A 16,624-nucleotide genomic window follows, 5' to 3' on the forward strand; every position below is an offset into this window, starting at 1 on the left:
CAGCGTGTAGCCGGGAGGAGGTGCGGCTAGCGGCAGGGGTTGTCCCCTTCGCACAGACCTTCCCCGGCTGCCAGAGATCACGGGGAACTCTGATCTCTGACAGACGGGAAAGGTCTGTGCGATGGACGCAGACAAGCCCCGCCGCTAGCCGCACCTCCTCCCGGCTGCAGCGCAAGTTGTGTACGCGAATCGCGTAGAGCTCTACACGCTGCCCGGACTAAGCACAGGGGACTCAGAAGCTCCAGTAAGTTTGGAGGAGGGAGGGGGAGTGTTAAATGGGGGGCATAAGGCATTTCTGGAGGCAGAGTGCTCTGTGAAATGCCTTTTAACCCCCTTAATGCCACTCTGCCTCCAGAAATGCCTTTTAACCCTCTATAAGCCACTCTGCTTCCTGAAATGCCTTATACCTCCCTATATGCCACTCTGCCCCATAATATGCCTTTTAACCCCCTAAATGCCAGAGTGGCATATAGGGGTATAAGGCAATTCTGGAGGCAGAGTGGCACATAGGGGGTCAAAAGGCATATCATGGGGCACAGTGGCATTTAGAGGGTTAAAAGGCATATCATGGGGCACAGCGGCATATAGGGGATATAAGGCATTTCTGGGGCAGAGTGGCAAGCCAGGGGGGCAGATGTGCAAAACTTGGGAGGGGCAGGTTGAGGGTGGGGAAAAAAAAAAGGAATTAAAACAATATTTTTCCCAATCATAGCTTTTATTAAAAAAAAAATGTTCACATAGTTTACATGAATTAACATTTACTGGTAAAACTTTTTTCCTATAGGGTCGTCTTATATTCAGGCTTTTTTCATAAATTAATATTCAGAGTTTGGGGGGTCATCTTATAATCGAACAAATACGGTATGTGATGTATCACAAACCGGAAAAAAAACATAGCAATATGTGTTAAGAACATGTGTAAACGTAAAGGCCCTCTTTGTGGCGAAAATAGTCTTCTGTGAATCCTCATTCTTGAGTGTAAAAATGTAGACGCAATCTAACAAACATATTAAACCGTCTGCCTACCCTGCGTGGTGGAAAAAATAAATAAAACTCCTTATAAAAGTAAAAGAATCTGCCCATTTTTAGAGACCCTGGTTTGAAAAGAGTGAGAGTGGGTGGATACAGTAATGGAGTATACATTTACGAGCCACAGCAGTTACAATATGTGTGAGTTTTTGGAGGAGCGATCAATTGGCCCAACCATGCCAATCACCACCACCTCAGGAGATAAACGGCAATGACACAATCTTGTATCTCAAAACAAAATGTATTTGGGACCAAAAATCTCAGAGCTGAGACCATTTTAACCTTTATCTATATGGAGTGTGGGAACAAGATAAAGCCAAGAAATGTTACATATGTAGAATCAAATCCATATTTCTCAAGCATTTTCTGCAGCCTTTTCTTGGTGTCCCAAATGACTGCGTTTTCACCATGACGAAGTTTTGTGGAAAGTGCTATCCATATTTTCTTTCTTTGAATATGTAGTAACCTACAAAAGAGAGGGGACTTCTAACTTGTTGCATTAAACCTCTACCAATATATCTTACATATGGGCATAAATGTAAATGACTTGTAGAAGTTGCTGTCGAGTGTGTTGGGTGAAGGAACAGGGGTACCCTGAGGCAGAGCCCTTTGTGACCTTTCTTGGCTTTTTAAAAAGGCTCCTTGGGTATCTCCCAACACTATTGTGGTCTATTTACCATGTAACCATGTTGAAGAGAAAAACAATATTTGCTGATGAATCTATTATCAAAACTGTTAAGGTACTATAAGTGCGATTCCCATTACTTCTAGCCACGAAGTGTAACAGTAGCAAATATATTAGCAGCATGGCAATAATATAGTAGGTATATATTAATGACGCGATTGTTATACAATTTCATATCGTAAAATTTTATTATTTTTTTTATTTAACACATCATGTACTTTTTTTCTCTCCATATTAATTTCTGTTAAAAATAAAAATGCTTTAACCATTCACTCCGAAAGGTTAGTTCAAATCATATTAGATCATGGATAACAATGCCACTAAAATGGAGGCATAGTCACTCTTTAGGAAAAAGTAAAAATGTATAATAAATTAAAAAAAACAAGACCCACTATTATACAATTTCTTTTTCACAACTCTTTAAAATTGATTCTAAAAAAGCAAATTCAGCGGGCAGATTTATATCTCCCAGATTATGATCATGGACACTATGAACATTATCTATTGCCTTCTGAATCATTTTAACTCCTTTCAGATACTCTTCTTGTGTTTCATCCCCTCCAGTTCCAGACTTCGCATACTGTAAAATGTACCCTCTGATTGTGCTCTCTTTCTCAGAGAAAGTTTTTCTAATACAAGGCAGGTCTTTGAGGTTTGCCATGCTTAGCATATGCATTAAAGCCTGGCAAATTTGTGCACGAAGATTTGAACAATACTTAAACTCCATAAAATCTTCTGTATCTTCACTGTTTTCCAAGGCAGTAACTAAAGAATTCCAGATATCGCAGTACTGTTCAGTGGTTCCATATTGTTCTCGACTCATTGGTATGGAAAGAGCCATTGCTGATTTTATTCTCACTTTGAAATTTTTGCATGATTTCACAACAGAGGTGAGAGCACTATAAGCATCTGCCGTCCATTCAGATTTACCTGTAACCGACACATTTAGGTTAGATTTGGTTTTAAGAAAAACAAGTCAATTGCACAAGGTTCTACATCAAAAACCCACACCCCACAAATGAGGGGAACCCCGTTTGTTTAAATAAGCAGGTGCAGCTTAGTATATAGAAAGACAAAATGAGCAACTGTTTGGTCAAATTTATAATGACACAAGCACTCAAATTAAAATGTTTTCTTTATAAATTGTTCATGGATTTTTGTTGGTTACAACCTGGATATTGAACAAAGAAATGGATGTTTAGGAAATTTTGATTATATATTTTTGTGATAACTGAGAGCGCCATTTTTGTTTTATTAGCGCCCTCTTTCTTCTCACTGATCTAATTTCTTTGTATTCAGAATGGCTGTTGTGGAAAATTTTACAATAAAAATTTTAAAAAAAATAAATTGTTCATGGATTTTTATTTGTATAGGCTGCATCTAATGCTATTCTAAAAAAAACCAATTACTCTATGTTCTTATAGTTATTAACTTAAGGTAAAAACAAAACCAAATATCCAAAATCCAGTAAGGTACATGGGAAAATAGGTTTTACTTAGATCAATTTACAATACAATATTAAGTATATAGTTTGTTACTCACCTAGAGGTAAAGCTGAGTTTTTAAATATATTTCCCAATGCATAGCATGCATTCCACTTCACTTTCATAGTTCCATCTCCAAGCACAGCTGCAATAAGGCACTGAATAGAACTTTGAATTGTTTCATAAAACGTAGGCTTTATGATATGATAAGGTTGCAGAAAATGAAGCAGATTTCCCAAAGCTCGGACAGCATTACTTTTGATCTAGAAATAGAGACAAGTGTTTTGTTTACACCAGTGGAGACTAATTCAATATTTCTGGCTTCATATCCGAAACCTGCCTATTGTGATACTTAAACTACACTGGTTTATTCTAAATTTGGAGAGGCTAAATAATGTGAATGTATAAAGGTATCAGAAAACAAACAAAATAAATGTATTCCCAGAACCCAAAATGGATAATATCAAACTGTCATGGTTACGGGTACACAGGAAAGGACAATTGTTGTTCAATTGGAGACAGAGCTATAGATCACAAGAGAAGAGGATGAATGATACAAGACTCAAAAGATATACCCAGAGTTTTAGATGAGTTGGGCACAGACAAATGATTTAAAGGTGTTATTTCAATATTATTTGGGTTAAACGAGGGTAGTTCTAATATTTCCAGACACATCCAATAAATGCTGGAGGGGCTGTCAGGAAAAAGGCTTTATGTACCATTTCTGGAGGTCACAAAAAGGGACAAGCAAGTGAAATAGCCCAACACAAGGAATGCTTCCAGTGGTTTCCCCAAATTCAACTGAAAATGCAACTAATAATGACTTCTCCAGTATCAAAATTATTATGATTTCACTACCTTATCTTTGTCTTTGGAAGCTTCGGTTGCCGATTTCAACATTTTTAGCAGCAACATGTCAGAAAATTCCTCTTGAAAATTGAGCCCCAAATTATCCCTGCAAAAAAAAGGCTTGTTACTATAACACGTTCACGTTCTCTTTATATAGAGAATCGACAGAGAAAAGCAGGCACATAAGAGGGCTTTGTGTTTAAAAAACACACACAAAATGTAATAATAAGTATTAACTCCTTAATGGCAAAGGCTTGCACATCTTTATACTTAAGGATGCAATCATATTTTGGTATTTTGCAATGACTTTATTCAGATGTAATGTCCCTCTTTTACACTTAGGTTACCAGTGGCATTTGTTTACAACCATATTCATAGACAAATTAAGAAAAAAGTTTAACCCATCATAATGCATGTATATGGCTAATGTAGGTGAAAAAAAATGCTGAAAATGTTTACTTTTCTAGAGTTTGGAAACCTATTTAAATCTTATAAACCTATTTTTTTACCTGTAGTTAGCCAATATTCGAAGGAGCACATTTTGAAAGCTCTGTTTTCAAAATGCTTTTAAATATTCTAGAACTGTAGACCTGACAGTGCTTGCAGATTCCAAAACTATGTGTGTCTGTAAAATAATCAACATAGGGTTATTGAAATGGGTCATTATACCACATTTCATACAGCTATTTCCCCACCAAACGTTTATAATGTACCGTATTTGCTAGATTATAAGACTAGTTTTTTTTTCCCAGAGCAGGTGCTCTGAAAATGGAGGTCTGACTGCAAGACTAAGATCCCCCACGGCGCTGCAGGGGACCTGGATCCTCCTGTCTGGTAACCTCTACCGCTGCCGGCACTTTCGCCGGCGCTCGGTGATAGAAGCCCCGGTGGAAGTGCCGGCAGCAGCGGAGGTTGTCTACGCGCATCGCTGCTGGCACTTCCAACGGGGCTTCTATGACTGAGCACTGCAGTCACATGACCTTCCACCCGCTGCCCCCATTAGACAACAGGGATCCAGAAGCACTGGTAAGTTGGGGGGCGTGTTATATGGGGGGCATAAGGCTTTTCTGGAGGAAGAGTGGCATATAGGGGGTTAAAAGGCATTTCATGGGGCACAGTGGCATATAGGAGGGTATAAGGCATTTCTGGAGGCAGAGTGGCATATAGGGGGTTAAAAGGCATTTCATAGAGCAGAGTGGCATATAGGAGGGTATAAAGCCATATCAGAGAGGCAGCGTGGCATATAGGGGAGTATAAGGCATTTCTGGGGGCAGATGTGCATAACTGAGGGGGGGGAAGGTTGGCAAATACAAGGAAATAAAAAAACAAAACTTTTTTAAATATGAAAAAATAGTTTACATTAATTAATATTTACTAGTAAAACTTTTTTCCTATAGGGTCATCTTATATTCAGGCTTTTTCTTTTTTTTACTAAATATTTAGATTTTGGGGGGGTCGTCTTATAAGCAACCAAATACTGTATTTGGCAAGAACTAGGCTGCATTTTTTGTACACATTTTGCGTTTTTGTGGAAAATTTACACTGATTCAGCCCAGTGGCGTGTAACACAGCAGTTATAAGACTGTCCCTATTGCTATTCACTGCTCCCTGCAATTCTTGCTTTAACTGCTGGCAGGTGAGGAATTGCGGAACACCACTCACGGCCGACAGCAATATTCCCCTGGAACTCTTGGGTGGATTGCGAACCAGCTGCGGTCTGCTAAAACTTCGAGTGGTTGTCCCTCTCCCATAAAGCCTCTGATCAGTAAGATATTTGGAGGCGAAGGGGCAATTGTAAAAGGCTTCAGGGGATTTACGTGGTTCATGGTTGCTCCATTAGGGGGGACGGTATTCCATACACCAGGATGCTTTACTTTTGTTTTCACCCTTCATCAAGTCTCAACTGATATTTGGGTTGGGAGCTGTATATCACTGAACACTTTGTATTGAAGTACTTTAATGTAGTGATGTACACACACCAATATACAAATATGACAATATTTATACATGACGCATGTACTTTTAAATGTATAAGATTTGTAGCACGTAGTTACTACGAGAGGACTGATCCCTTGCTTCATTGTAAGGGGTTAAAGAATAATCTTTGACTGAACTCAGGGATATTGGGAGCTACATTCAGAAAGAAATTCAAATCCCAGTGGTCTTACATGTTTCCTTTTAGATTACATAGCTCTTAATTGTATTATTAAATGGCTTATGCTAATTAAATATAGTACTTACATATTAACAATTAGCGTGTCGGTTAAATTACCCAACGACCAGGCAGCCTTGGCACGAACATTTGGTGATTTGTCATTAAGAGACATCAATATGGCGTTGGCAGTATCTGCCACAAACATTACATCCTAAAACATGAACAAGAGAAATACAAGTATTATGACTTCAGTTCTTTACACATTGGCTGCAAGTCATTTATATGACCTGGTATATAGATATGAAGGACATATATTCTTCATAAAGAGGTTTTATAACTTCATAGCTTTTTATAGTTTTCAGTTAGTATAACTGTTTTGGCAGGACCATTTGAAAGCTGAATTATCATTTTGCTCTACTATTTCAACTTCTCACTAAAAACACTACAGGAGAAGAGGAGAAAGGAAAACTCCTTGACCTTCACTGGATCCCTCCATAACTGTTTTGTTGCTTGAGACCTTCATCAGCCCAGTTTCAGGATTTACCAATGATGGCTTATCTGTAGTCTTGTGCACAGTGAGCAGAACAATTTGAAACAAGTTTTTGTTCTGTTTTTTGCTGCGTTCTTTTTCAAACTAGTTATTTTTCCTGACTTTTCCGTTTGGATGAAATTCGGAGAGGTTTTTTCTTTCAGAGTATTATTTTTAGTGGGGTATTATTAACGGCACAAATTTATTTTGTGCTCTACAAAACTATGTGGAAACAAACAGTATTTCAAGAAAATACACACTGGGAATGCACAGTCCAGTCTCATGTGTGAGTTCATTAGAACCCAGGGAAATATTTGAAGAAATGGCTTCTTCTTGGTACCTTATGTGCCAGAGATTCAATGTATAGGGATATAAAGATATCAGTATTGGAGTGATGACTAAGCAATGATGTTCCTAACAAAGTACAAACCTGTCTGAGGCAAGGGAATAGGATGTATACCCCAAGAGCTCGTGCCGCTGCTGCTTTTACAAGAGGATTCTCACTGTGATTCAGGCCAAGCAACAATGTTATACAAAGGATTTGACGATCATCCTGAAATTTAAGAATCAATAGAGACAGCATTCATTTGACATTAAGATACCTAATGGCAGATCAGATTCAGCATTGATAAATAATGTAACACATTAAGGTAGAAAACAAAAAACTTGTTAGGATCTTAATGACATGAAAGATTTTCTAGAACTGGAGTGACTACAAAACTAAAACATGGAATCCAGTTACATATAAAAATGGAATGTAGTTTTTAATTTATCACAAACCTGACAGATTGATACTAGCTTTGTTTACAACAAAAACCACATAGTAAATCAAAGAACAGAAACAAGTTTAAAGGATTAATGTAAATTACCGGTAGTTTTCATATCAGCTGTGGTTCAAGGATTAACAAGACATTTAAAAAAGGTATAAAAAGTCTATGTCTAAAATGCTATCATCAATATTTACGTCTGTGTATAACGATCTAATTTCATACTTATGGGATTAGTTGAGTAAATCCTAGCCCAAAGTTTAAAGAGGTGTTACAAAGACAAGCAAACAATTATTTGGGGACAGTACTGCCCGCTTATAATCTCACCCAACAAATATTGCTTTAACACATAAATATATACTCACAGGCAAACTACTAAAAGCTTCTGGCAAGACCGTTGACAATGCATCGCAAGCACTTGCTTGAAGGGTAGGATGCTGTTCATTTTGCAGTGCCACTGACAGAGGGCCACTTAGGATCATGTTCCATAACGTTGAAGCCTGCATTAAAAATAGGTTTTCCATCTTTCAATGAACAGATCATTTTAAATATTTCGGTTATACATGTCTAAATCCTACAAGACATACAGATAGAGTTTTACATGTTTAAATGTAATTAACTACTCCAGTGAACCATGTAGTTAAAATAATATATATATATATATACACACACACATACATACAATGCTTTTAATTTTTTTTTTATCATTTAACAAAATGCGAAAAGTGAACAGAAGAGAAATCTATATTTGGTGTATATATATATATATATATATATATATATATATATATATATATATATATATATATATATATATATATATATATATATATATATACATATACATACACACACACACACACACACACACACACACTATATACATCTCTTTTTTGGCAATGCGATAACACACCTGAATGCTCCAGACCGGTTTTTACAGAGGTGGTCACACTTGCTGATGATCAATTAATCATTTGATTACCAGCACATGTCTGCTACATAGCATCAACATTTCTATGCATGCATAAGGTGTACTTAACTTTTCAGTCATGGCTTCTCCATTTTGTCTTTAATTTTTTAAATTATTTTGTTGAATAAATCATGACAGTATTATATGTTACGTTATGGAGGTTGTAGTTACCTAAATTTTAGACCGGCTAATTTTGGTTCTGTACACCACCACAATGGATTTGAAATGAAACAACCAAGATGCAATTGAAGTACAGACGTTAAGCATTAATTCAAGGGGTTAAACAAAAATATCGTTTGTAATGTTTAGGAATTGCAACCATTTTCATACACAGTCACCTTATTTCAGGGACTCACATGTAATTGGACAAATCAACAAAATCATAAATAAAATGTTCATTTTTAATACTAGCTCAAGAATCCTTTGCAGGCAATGACCGCTTGAAGTCTGGAACGCATGGACATCACCAAACACCGGGTTTCCTCATTTGTGGTGTTTTGCCAGGCCTTTACTGCAGTTATCTTTAGTTTTGCCTTACGTTTTGTCTTCAGGAAATTAAATGCATGCTCGATCAGGTTGAGATCAGTTGATTGCACAATATTCCATTCCAGGGTTGCTTTCACAGTTTTTTTTTGGCTAACTGTTCATCTGTGAAGTGCCGTCAAATCAACTTCGCTGATTTAATCTGAATCTAAGTAGGCAATATATCCCTAACAGACTTTAGAAATCACTCTGACGCCGCCTTCTTCCCGTCTTCTGTCACATCATTAATAAACACTAGTGGCCCAGTGCCATTGGAAACATAGAAAGTAAAGGACGATAAGAACCATTCGGCCAATCTAGTCTGCCCAATCTCTGAATACTTTCCTTAGTCCCTGGCCTTATCTTATATCTATCTTAGATTTATGCCTATCCCATGCTTGCTGAAACACCTTCACTGTATTAACATCTACCACTTTTGCTGGAAGGCTATCTCATGTATCCACTACCCTTTCAGTAAAGTAATATTTCCTCATGTTAGTCTTAAACTAGAGGGGTAAAGGTTTAAAATTATGTCCAACTTGTTTTGGTAGTATATTTAAATGCGTCTATTAGGACAAATGTGGTAGGCCTTCTATCATGAGCCATTCCAAGCCTTCTCCATACTTTATTCTTTCCATCATTCTGGTACAGGTTGATCTTAGTTTCATCTGTCCAAAGAATGCTGTTCCAGAATTGGGCTGGTTTGTATAGATGTCTTTTGATAAAGACTAATCTGGCTTTTCTATTCTTGAGGCTTATGAATGGTTTGCATCTTGTGGTGAACCCTCTGTTTCTGCTCTCCTGAAGTCTTCTCTTTATGGTAGACTTGGATAACGATATGGGTAACCCTCGGAGTGTGTTCTTCACTTGGTTGTATGTTGTGAAGAGGCTTTTCTTCACCACGGAAAGCATTCTACGATCTTCCGCCACTGTTGTCTACTGTGGAAGTCCAGGCCTGTTTGTGTTATAGAGCTCATCAGTGCATTTTTTTCTCAGAATGTACCAAACTATTGATTTGGTCACTCCTATTTTTTTTCAGCCTAAGGATAGTCTGTTTCCCTTGCATTGAGAGCTCCTTTGACGGCATGTTGTGGGTTTATAGAAACAACTTCCAAAAGCGAATGCCAGACCGTTTACCTGCTTAATTGATAAGAAATAACTTACACCTGTCCAGGAAACTGCTTTTCAGTTAATTGTCCGATTACTTTTGTCACTTGAAAAAAGCGAGCTACATATTAAAGAGCTGTAATTCCTAAACCCTTCCTTCCTTCCTGAATTTGAAGGTGAATACCTTCAAATTAAAGCTGAGAGACTGCACTTTAAACCCATATTCATTGATTTTGAACTTATTTTGGTAAACAGTCAAAATAACAAAACATGTGTCAGTGTCCAAATATTTCTGGACCCAACTGTATATCCCCAATATTTATGCTTTAGACATGTGCTTTTGATTAGAATTTGCAAGGTGTGCACTGATCTCTTTCTTTGTTGTGTGCGATCACATAAAACCTTGATTCTTTGTAGGGCAACTCACACCAGCTCACCCTAACAAGACACTAATGTGACACAATGAACACTGGACTCTTGACAAAGACAGGTGGGAAGTAAATTTGCAGAGCTTTGGTAAGCAGGGAATCCCTAGTAATACATCCCCCTTCAGCACAACATATTAGCCAAAATGTGTTGTGTGATAAATACAGGGCCGGCCCAAGGCAAAATGCCGCCTGGGGCGAATTTTAAAATGCCGCCCGCCCCCTTATCTACCCTTCCTCTCCCTCCGTCCCTGCCGCCCCCCCATTATCTACCCTTCCTCTCCCTCCATCCCTGCCGCCCCCCCCTTGTACTTACCTTTCAGCAGTCCTGCGGCGAGTCTCCCTGTTCGGTCTCAGTGCCGGATTGTAATGCTGAGTGCCGGAAGATTTCCAGCGCTCAGCATTACAATCCGGCACTGAGACCGAACAGGGAGACTCGCCGCAGAGGAGAGAGAGGGGGCGCCGAGCGGGTACTGACAGCGTGGTAAGCGAAAACCACTCGGTGCCCCTTTCTCTCTCTTTCGCTTTAAAAAAAAAAAAAAAAAAAAAGGGCTTGGGGCGGCAAAGTGCCGCCGCTTCAAAAGTGCCACCTGGAGCGGTTGCCCCACTCGGCTCCATTGTCGGGCCGGCCCTGGATAAATAACATCAGTTTAATTTCTTAAATAATGGTGTCCTAATTAATGGGCTGAAACTGTCCTGGTAGATATAGTCTAGTTTGCTTGAAAGGCAGATGACCAGGTATTCCAAGTTAAACTATACCCTTTTACGCATTGGTAGTATCCTAATTTTGGTATAAGGCTAGGTTTCCACTTGGGTTTTTGTCCTGCGTTATTTTCTTGATGGAAAACGCCAGGAAAAACGCCAAGAAAACTGCAACTGCATTTACCTGCGTTTTGGCGTTTTTTCTGGCGTTTTAGCCTCTCTGTGGAAATTGCTTTTTGGACCTTAGGCAGTTTTTCCAGCCTTTACACGTTAGAATTGTCACCCAGCTAAAAGGGATTAGGATAAATGGCAAGTATCTGCCCCCTCCTGATGTCATTTCCTTGGTAGAGTTCTACTTAAACATGCCCCGGCGGACCCTTTTGTCTCTTTTCTGTGGTTTGTAAGGCATGCTTTATTCCGAATGTCTGCTCCTCTAGGAAGATTGGCCCCAAATGATGGTGCAAATTGTTTGCTGTTGCTTTTGGCATGCAGGATCCAGTTGGGTATGTTTGTTTGTAATGGCACGTTTGTTCCAAATGGTGTAAAATTCAATATGAACTTTGTTCTGTGTGAAACTGTTTGTTTGCAGCCTATTTCTCGTAGGACACACAGATACTCTGCATTGTAACTGTGGAAAAAACGCCATAAAAAACGCAAAGGCAAAACCCACATGGCTTTTTCATGGCGTTTTTTTCTCTCCCATAGACTTCTATTGGAGAAAAACACCAAGATTTCCTTGCAAAAAACGCCAGAGTGTCAACATTCTGCGATTTAGAAAAACTGCCACAGAGCCCAAAAGCAGTAAAACACCAAAGAGGACTGAAAAAACGCCAAACAGAAAAATGCCAAGTGAATATGGCACTGTGCGATTTCCTATTGAAGAACAGCTAACATCTGGCCGCAGCGTTTTCTCACTAATAAAATGGCGTGTGGCTGAATTGGCGTTTTTAGCAAGAAAAACCCAAGTGGAAACTTAGCCTTATGGATTAAGATATATGTGGTTTTTAATGATAAATAAGGTGTCATCAGCATAAGTGTTTAAAAAAAAAAAAAGAGAACCCTGAACCAATGTGTATCAAGGTTAGTTGTAAAGGCATTCAGAAAAGAGTTCAGTGATTATTGGCACCCCTATGAATTCACATGAGAAACATATATTTGAAGTATATTCCCATTGTTCAACCTTGACTTCCTGTTTCACATATTTTAGGCAACACATGGGCCAAAATACCTTAGTCATTCATCACAAGGAATATAATTGATGTACGGTAAAAGGTTGTTGAGCGTCACAAAATAGTAATAGGCAATAAGAAAATAGTAAAAGTATTGAAAATGGCCATTTCCACCATCAGGGCAATAATTCCAGTCAACTGTAAATGTTATGAATCAACCTGGAAGAGGATGTGTGTCTATATTATCTCAAAGCACTGTGAAGAGGATGGTTTGAGTGGCCAAAAAATCTTCAAGGATCACAGCTGGAGAATTGCAGAAGTTAGTTGCATCTTGAGGTCAGAAAGTCTCCAAGACTACAATTCGACAATCCCCACAAGTTGTTTGGATGGATTTCAAGAAAAAAGCCTCCAAAAACTTCAGTATTCAGTTTGCCAGACACTACTGGAACATCAAATGAGATGATGTTCTATGGTCAGATGAAACCAAAATAGAGCTTTTTGGCAGTAAACAGCAGAGGTGGGTTTAGGGCACACAGAGAGATAGCCATATGGAAATGTACCTTGTGTCTAGTGTTAAATATGGTGTTGGCTGTTTAATGTTTTGGGACTGCTTTTCTGCCCGAGGACCTCGACATTTTGTTAGGATACAGGGCATCATGGACTCTCAAATATAAACAGATATTAAATGAACACTTGACTGCCTCTGCCAGAAAGCGTAAAACGGGCCGTGCTTGGATCCTCCAATAGGACAAAGATCCAAAACATACATCAAAATCAACACAAATTGTTTACCGACCACAAAATAAAGGTCCTACCATTATCATCCCAGCCCCCTGACTTGAACTAACAAACTGTTAAGGGGGAACTGAAGAGAAGAGTCTATCAGCCTCAACCTGGAAATTTGAAGGATCTGTATGGAAGAATGGTCTCAGATCCCTTGTCATCCATTCTCTAACCTCATCAGGCATTATAGGAGGGGTATCAGAGCTGTTATCTTGGCAAAGGGAGGTAGCACCATTTTAATTTTAGTACTGACTAAAAGGTTGCCAATAATTGTGCCACACATTTCCCTTTTTTTTTTTTGGATAAACATGTGTATTTTGTGAAAAGATCAATGGGTTAAACAAAGACAATATTTCCACAGCATTATTTGCTTGTATTTACCAAGAGTGCTAGCATTAGTGAAGGGCAATGTACTTGTGTGTCTGTCTTGTAGTGTAGTTGAGTTTGGTAAACTGGTTTACAAACTAATAATAGGTAAGAAGCCTGGCTCACTGTCCTGTACCTAAATGGCCACTTTTAGTAAGCAGAACTGGGGATGCTGGACAAACTCTATGCTGGGTTAAGGGGCCCAATGCAAACACCACTCTTAATTACTGAGTTTGGGTGTTTCAACACATACAAGTGTATAAAATTAAGCACATAGGCATGCCATCTCAATAGTCAAACATTGGTGGTGGAATGGGCCCATACTGAATAGCTTTGAGGCTTTAAACGTGACATAGGATGTATGTTCCTGAAACTTCTGCCCTGCAATATCATTGAAAGTGCTATTATTATGAAGCAGAAGCATTTAGGAGAAACAACAGCTCACCTATGAAGCGGTAGACCACGCACAATCAGAGTGTGGGTGCCGAGAGCTGAAGTGAGTAACACGTAAAAATTGTCTTCCCTCATGGAACATCACTCACTACAGAGTGCCAAACTACTTCTGGAAACACCAGCACAATTACCGTATTTGCTCGATTATAAGACGACCCTGATAATAAGACGACCCCCCAAATCTGAATATTAATTTAGGAAAAAAAAAAGAAAAAGCCTGAATATAAGACGACCCTATAGGAAAAAAGTTTTACCAGTAAATGTTAATTCATCTAAACTATTTTTTTTAAATAAAAGCTATGATTGAGAAAAATATTTTGGTTTTATTTCCTTCTATTTTCTAACCTGCCCCCCAGTTATGCACATCTGCCCCAGAAATGCCTTATACCCCCTATATGCCACTGTGCCCCATGATATGCCTTTTAACCCTCTAAATGCCACTGTGCCCCATGATATGCCTTTTAACCCTATATGCCACTGTGCCCCATGATATGCCTTTTGACCCCCTATGTGCCACTCTGCCTCCAGAAATGCCTTATACCCCTATATGCCACTCTGGCATTTAGAGGGTTAAAGGCATATTATGGGGAAGAGTGGCATATAGGGAGGTTTAAGGCATTCAGGAGGCAGAGTGGCGTATAGAGGGTTAAAACGGCATTTCTGGAGGCAGAGTGGTATTAAGGGGGTTAAAAGGCATTTCACAGAGCACTCTCCCTCCAGAAATGCCTTATGCCCCCCATTTAAACACTCCCCCGTTTAATGGGGAACTTTTCGTCGAAAAACAAGTACATGACCTCACAAATGCTCTTTTGGCTGAATTCATACTTGAGGTTGATGCATCTGAGAGCAATAGACACCCCTTCTGTCTCAACGTCCTACTCCTGAAAGTTGCACCCATCTCTAGATTGTAAGCTCGTTTGAGCAGGGCCCTCTTCACCTGTCGTCTCTGTAATTGTTACGTTACATACTACTTGTTTTGTCCTGTCCACCCATTGTAACATAGTAACATAGTTCATAGGGTTCAAAAAAGACCATCAAGTTCAACCTATATACATATTGTGTCCCTACTGTGTTGATCCAGAGGAAGGCAAAAAACCCTTATGAAGCAGATGCCAATTGCCCCATACCAGGGGGAAAATTCCAGAATAAATCCCTGGATCAACGTTCTGTCCCTATTAATCTAATATTCATAACTTGTAATATTATTGCTTTCAAGAAACACGTCCAGGCTCCTTTTGAACTCTTTTATTGAGTTTACCATTACCACTTCCTCTGGCAGAGAGTTCCATAATCTCACCGCTCTTACTGTAAAGAACCCCCGTCTGTGCTGGTGTAGAAACCTTCTTTCCTCCAGCCGTAGAGGATGTCCCCTTGTTATAGATACAGTCCTGGGTATAAATAGGTCCTGGGAGTGATCTCTGTACTGCCCCCTTATATATTTATACATAGTTATAAAGTCCACCCTAAACCGTCTTTTTTCCAAACTAAATAACCCTAATTCTGATAATCTTTCTGGGTACTGTAGTCCTCCCATTCCCCTTATTACTCTGGTTGCCCAGTGCTATGGAACTTGATGGCGCTATATAAAACAAATAATAATAATGTGGGTATTTCTCCAAAAAGCCAAGTCCTGCGTAATGAAACTATGAAATTGGTGACCGTGAGTTGCTGGCCATAATACTCGCTCTTAAAGAATGGAGGCATTTGCTTGAAGGAACTTCTGTGCTAATCTGATCCTCATGGATCATAAAAACCTCACTTACCTGTCTGAGGCTAAGTGCTTGTCTCCGAGGCAAGCCCGATGGGCCTTATTTCTATCCTGCTTTAATTATGTGATCTCGTACCTGTCGGAGTATTGGCCACCGTACGTACCAGCAAAACATCTCCCGTCAGGGAGAGAATATGGGCCGCTCAAGTAGATGCACCTGCTGAAACTCCCTCAGGGTATCATTATACCAAGCCAACAGGGTATCCCAGAAAAAACACATTCTCTGGCCAGTTTCCCACCAATTCCGGTGGCCAGGACTAGAGATATTGTTGACTAAAATCACCCCGTTACCTTCCAGTGGGCCTTCTCCAACCTATACCCAATGGTGAAAGGCTTTGGTCACACCTTGTCATAGATGTCAACCCAACAGTTCTCACGGTTGTCGACTGGTTTTCTAAGATGATCCACTGCATACCATTCAAAAAGCTCCCACCCACTAAAGATTTAGCTATGGTCTTTATCAAAGAGGTCTATCATCTACATGGTGATCCCAAAGTCCGACTGAGGTAGCCAGTTTGTCTGGTGATTCCGGAAGGCCTTCTGTGCACCACCTGGTATCTAACTCTCCTTTTTCTCGGCCTACTAACCGCAATCGAATGGGGTTGCAGAAAGGGCCAATCAGGCCTCGGACCATCAAAACAAGTGGTCAGATCTGCCATCCTGGGAGGAATTTGCTCATTACAGTGCTGTCTCGGTCTCCACCCAGCTCTCCCCTGTCATGATAATTACAGGATATCAGACTTCCCAAAGGGATTCCGGCGTTGGAGGATCATCTCCAGCATATCCGTTCCACATGGTTGAAGGTTCAAGAGGCACTGCAACGTTTACAGCATTCACAGGATCTCCAGGCCAATTGTAAGC

General features: G+C 39.5%; 1 protein-coding gene across 1 annotated transcript in view; it reads right to left on the bottom strand.

Moving 5' to 3' along the window:
- Window positions 1-2,108: 2,108 nt before the first annotated feature.
- The window catches only part of LOC149298400 (HEAT repeat-containing protein 6-like), a 55,826-nt gene continuing 41,310 nt past the window's right edge, over window positions 2,109-16,624 (bottom strand). Inside the window, exons 15-20 of the mRNA XM_089487570.1 lie at window positions 7,864-7,998; window positions 7,162-7,284; window positions 6,289-6,413; window positions 4,057-4,153; window positions 3,257-3,461; window positions 2,109-2,644 (exon numbers count right to left, since the gene is read on the bottom strand). Of these exons, the coding sequence (XP_089343696.1) occupies window positions 2,109-2,644; window positions 3,257-3,461; window positions 4,057-4,153; window positions 6,289-6,413; window positions 7,162-7,284; window positions 7,864-7,998 (1,221 nt within the window). The remainder of the gene's footprint in view (window positions 2,645-3,256; window positions 3,462-4,056; window positions 4,154-6,288; window positions 6,414-7,161; window positions 7,285-7,863; window positions 7,999-16,624) is intronic.

The sequence above is a fragment of the Sceloporus occidentalis genome, unplaced genomic scaffold (genome assembly GCF_023333645.1).
Source record: "Sceloporus occidentalis isolate IW3139 unplaced genomic scaffold, rSceOcc1.0.p SCAF_33, whole genome shotgun sequence".
Lineage (NCBI taxonomy): Eukaryota > Metazoa > Chordata > Lepidosauria > Squamata > Phrynosomatidae > Sceloporus > Sceloporus occidentalis.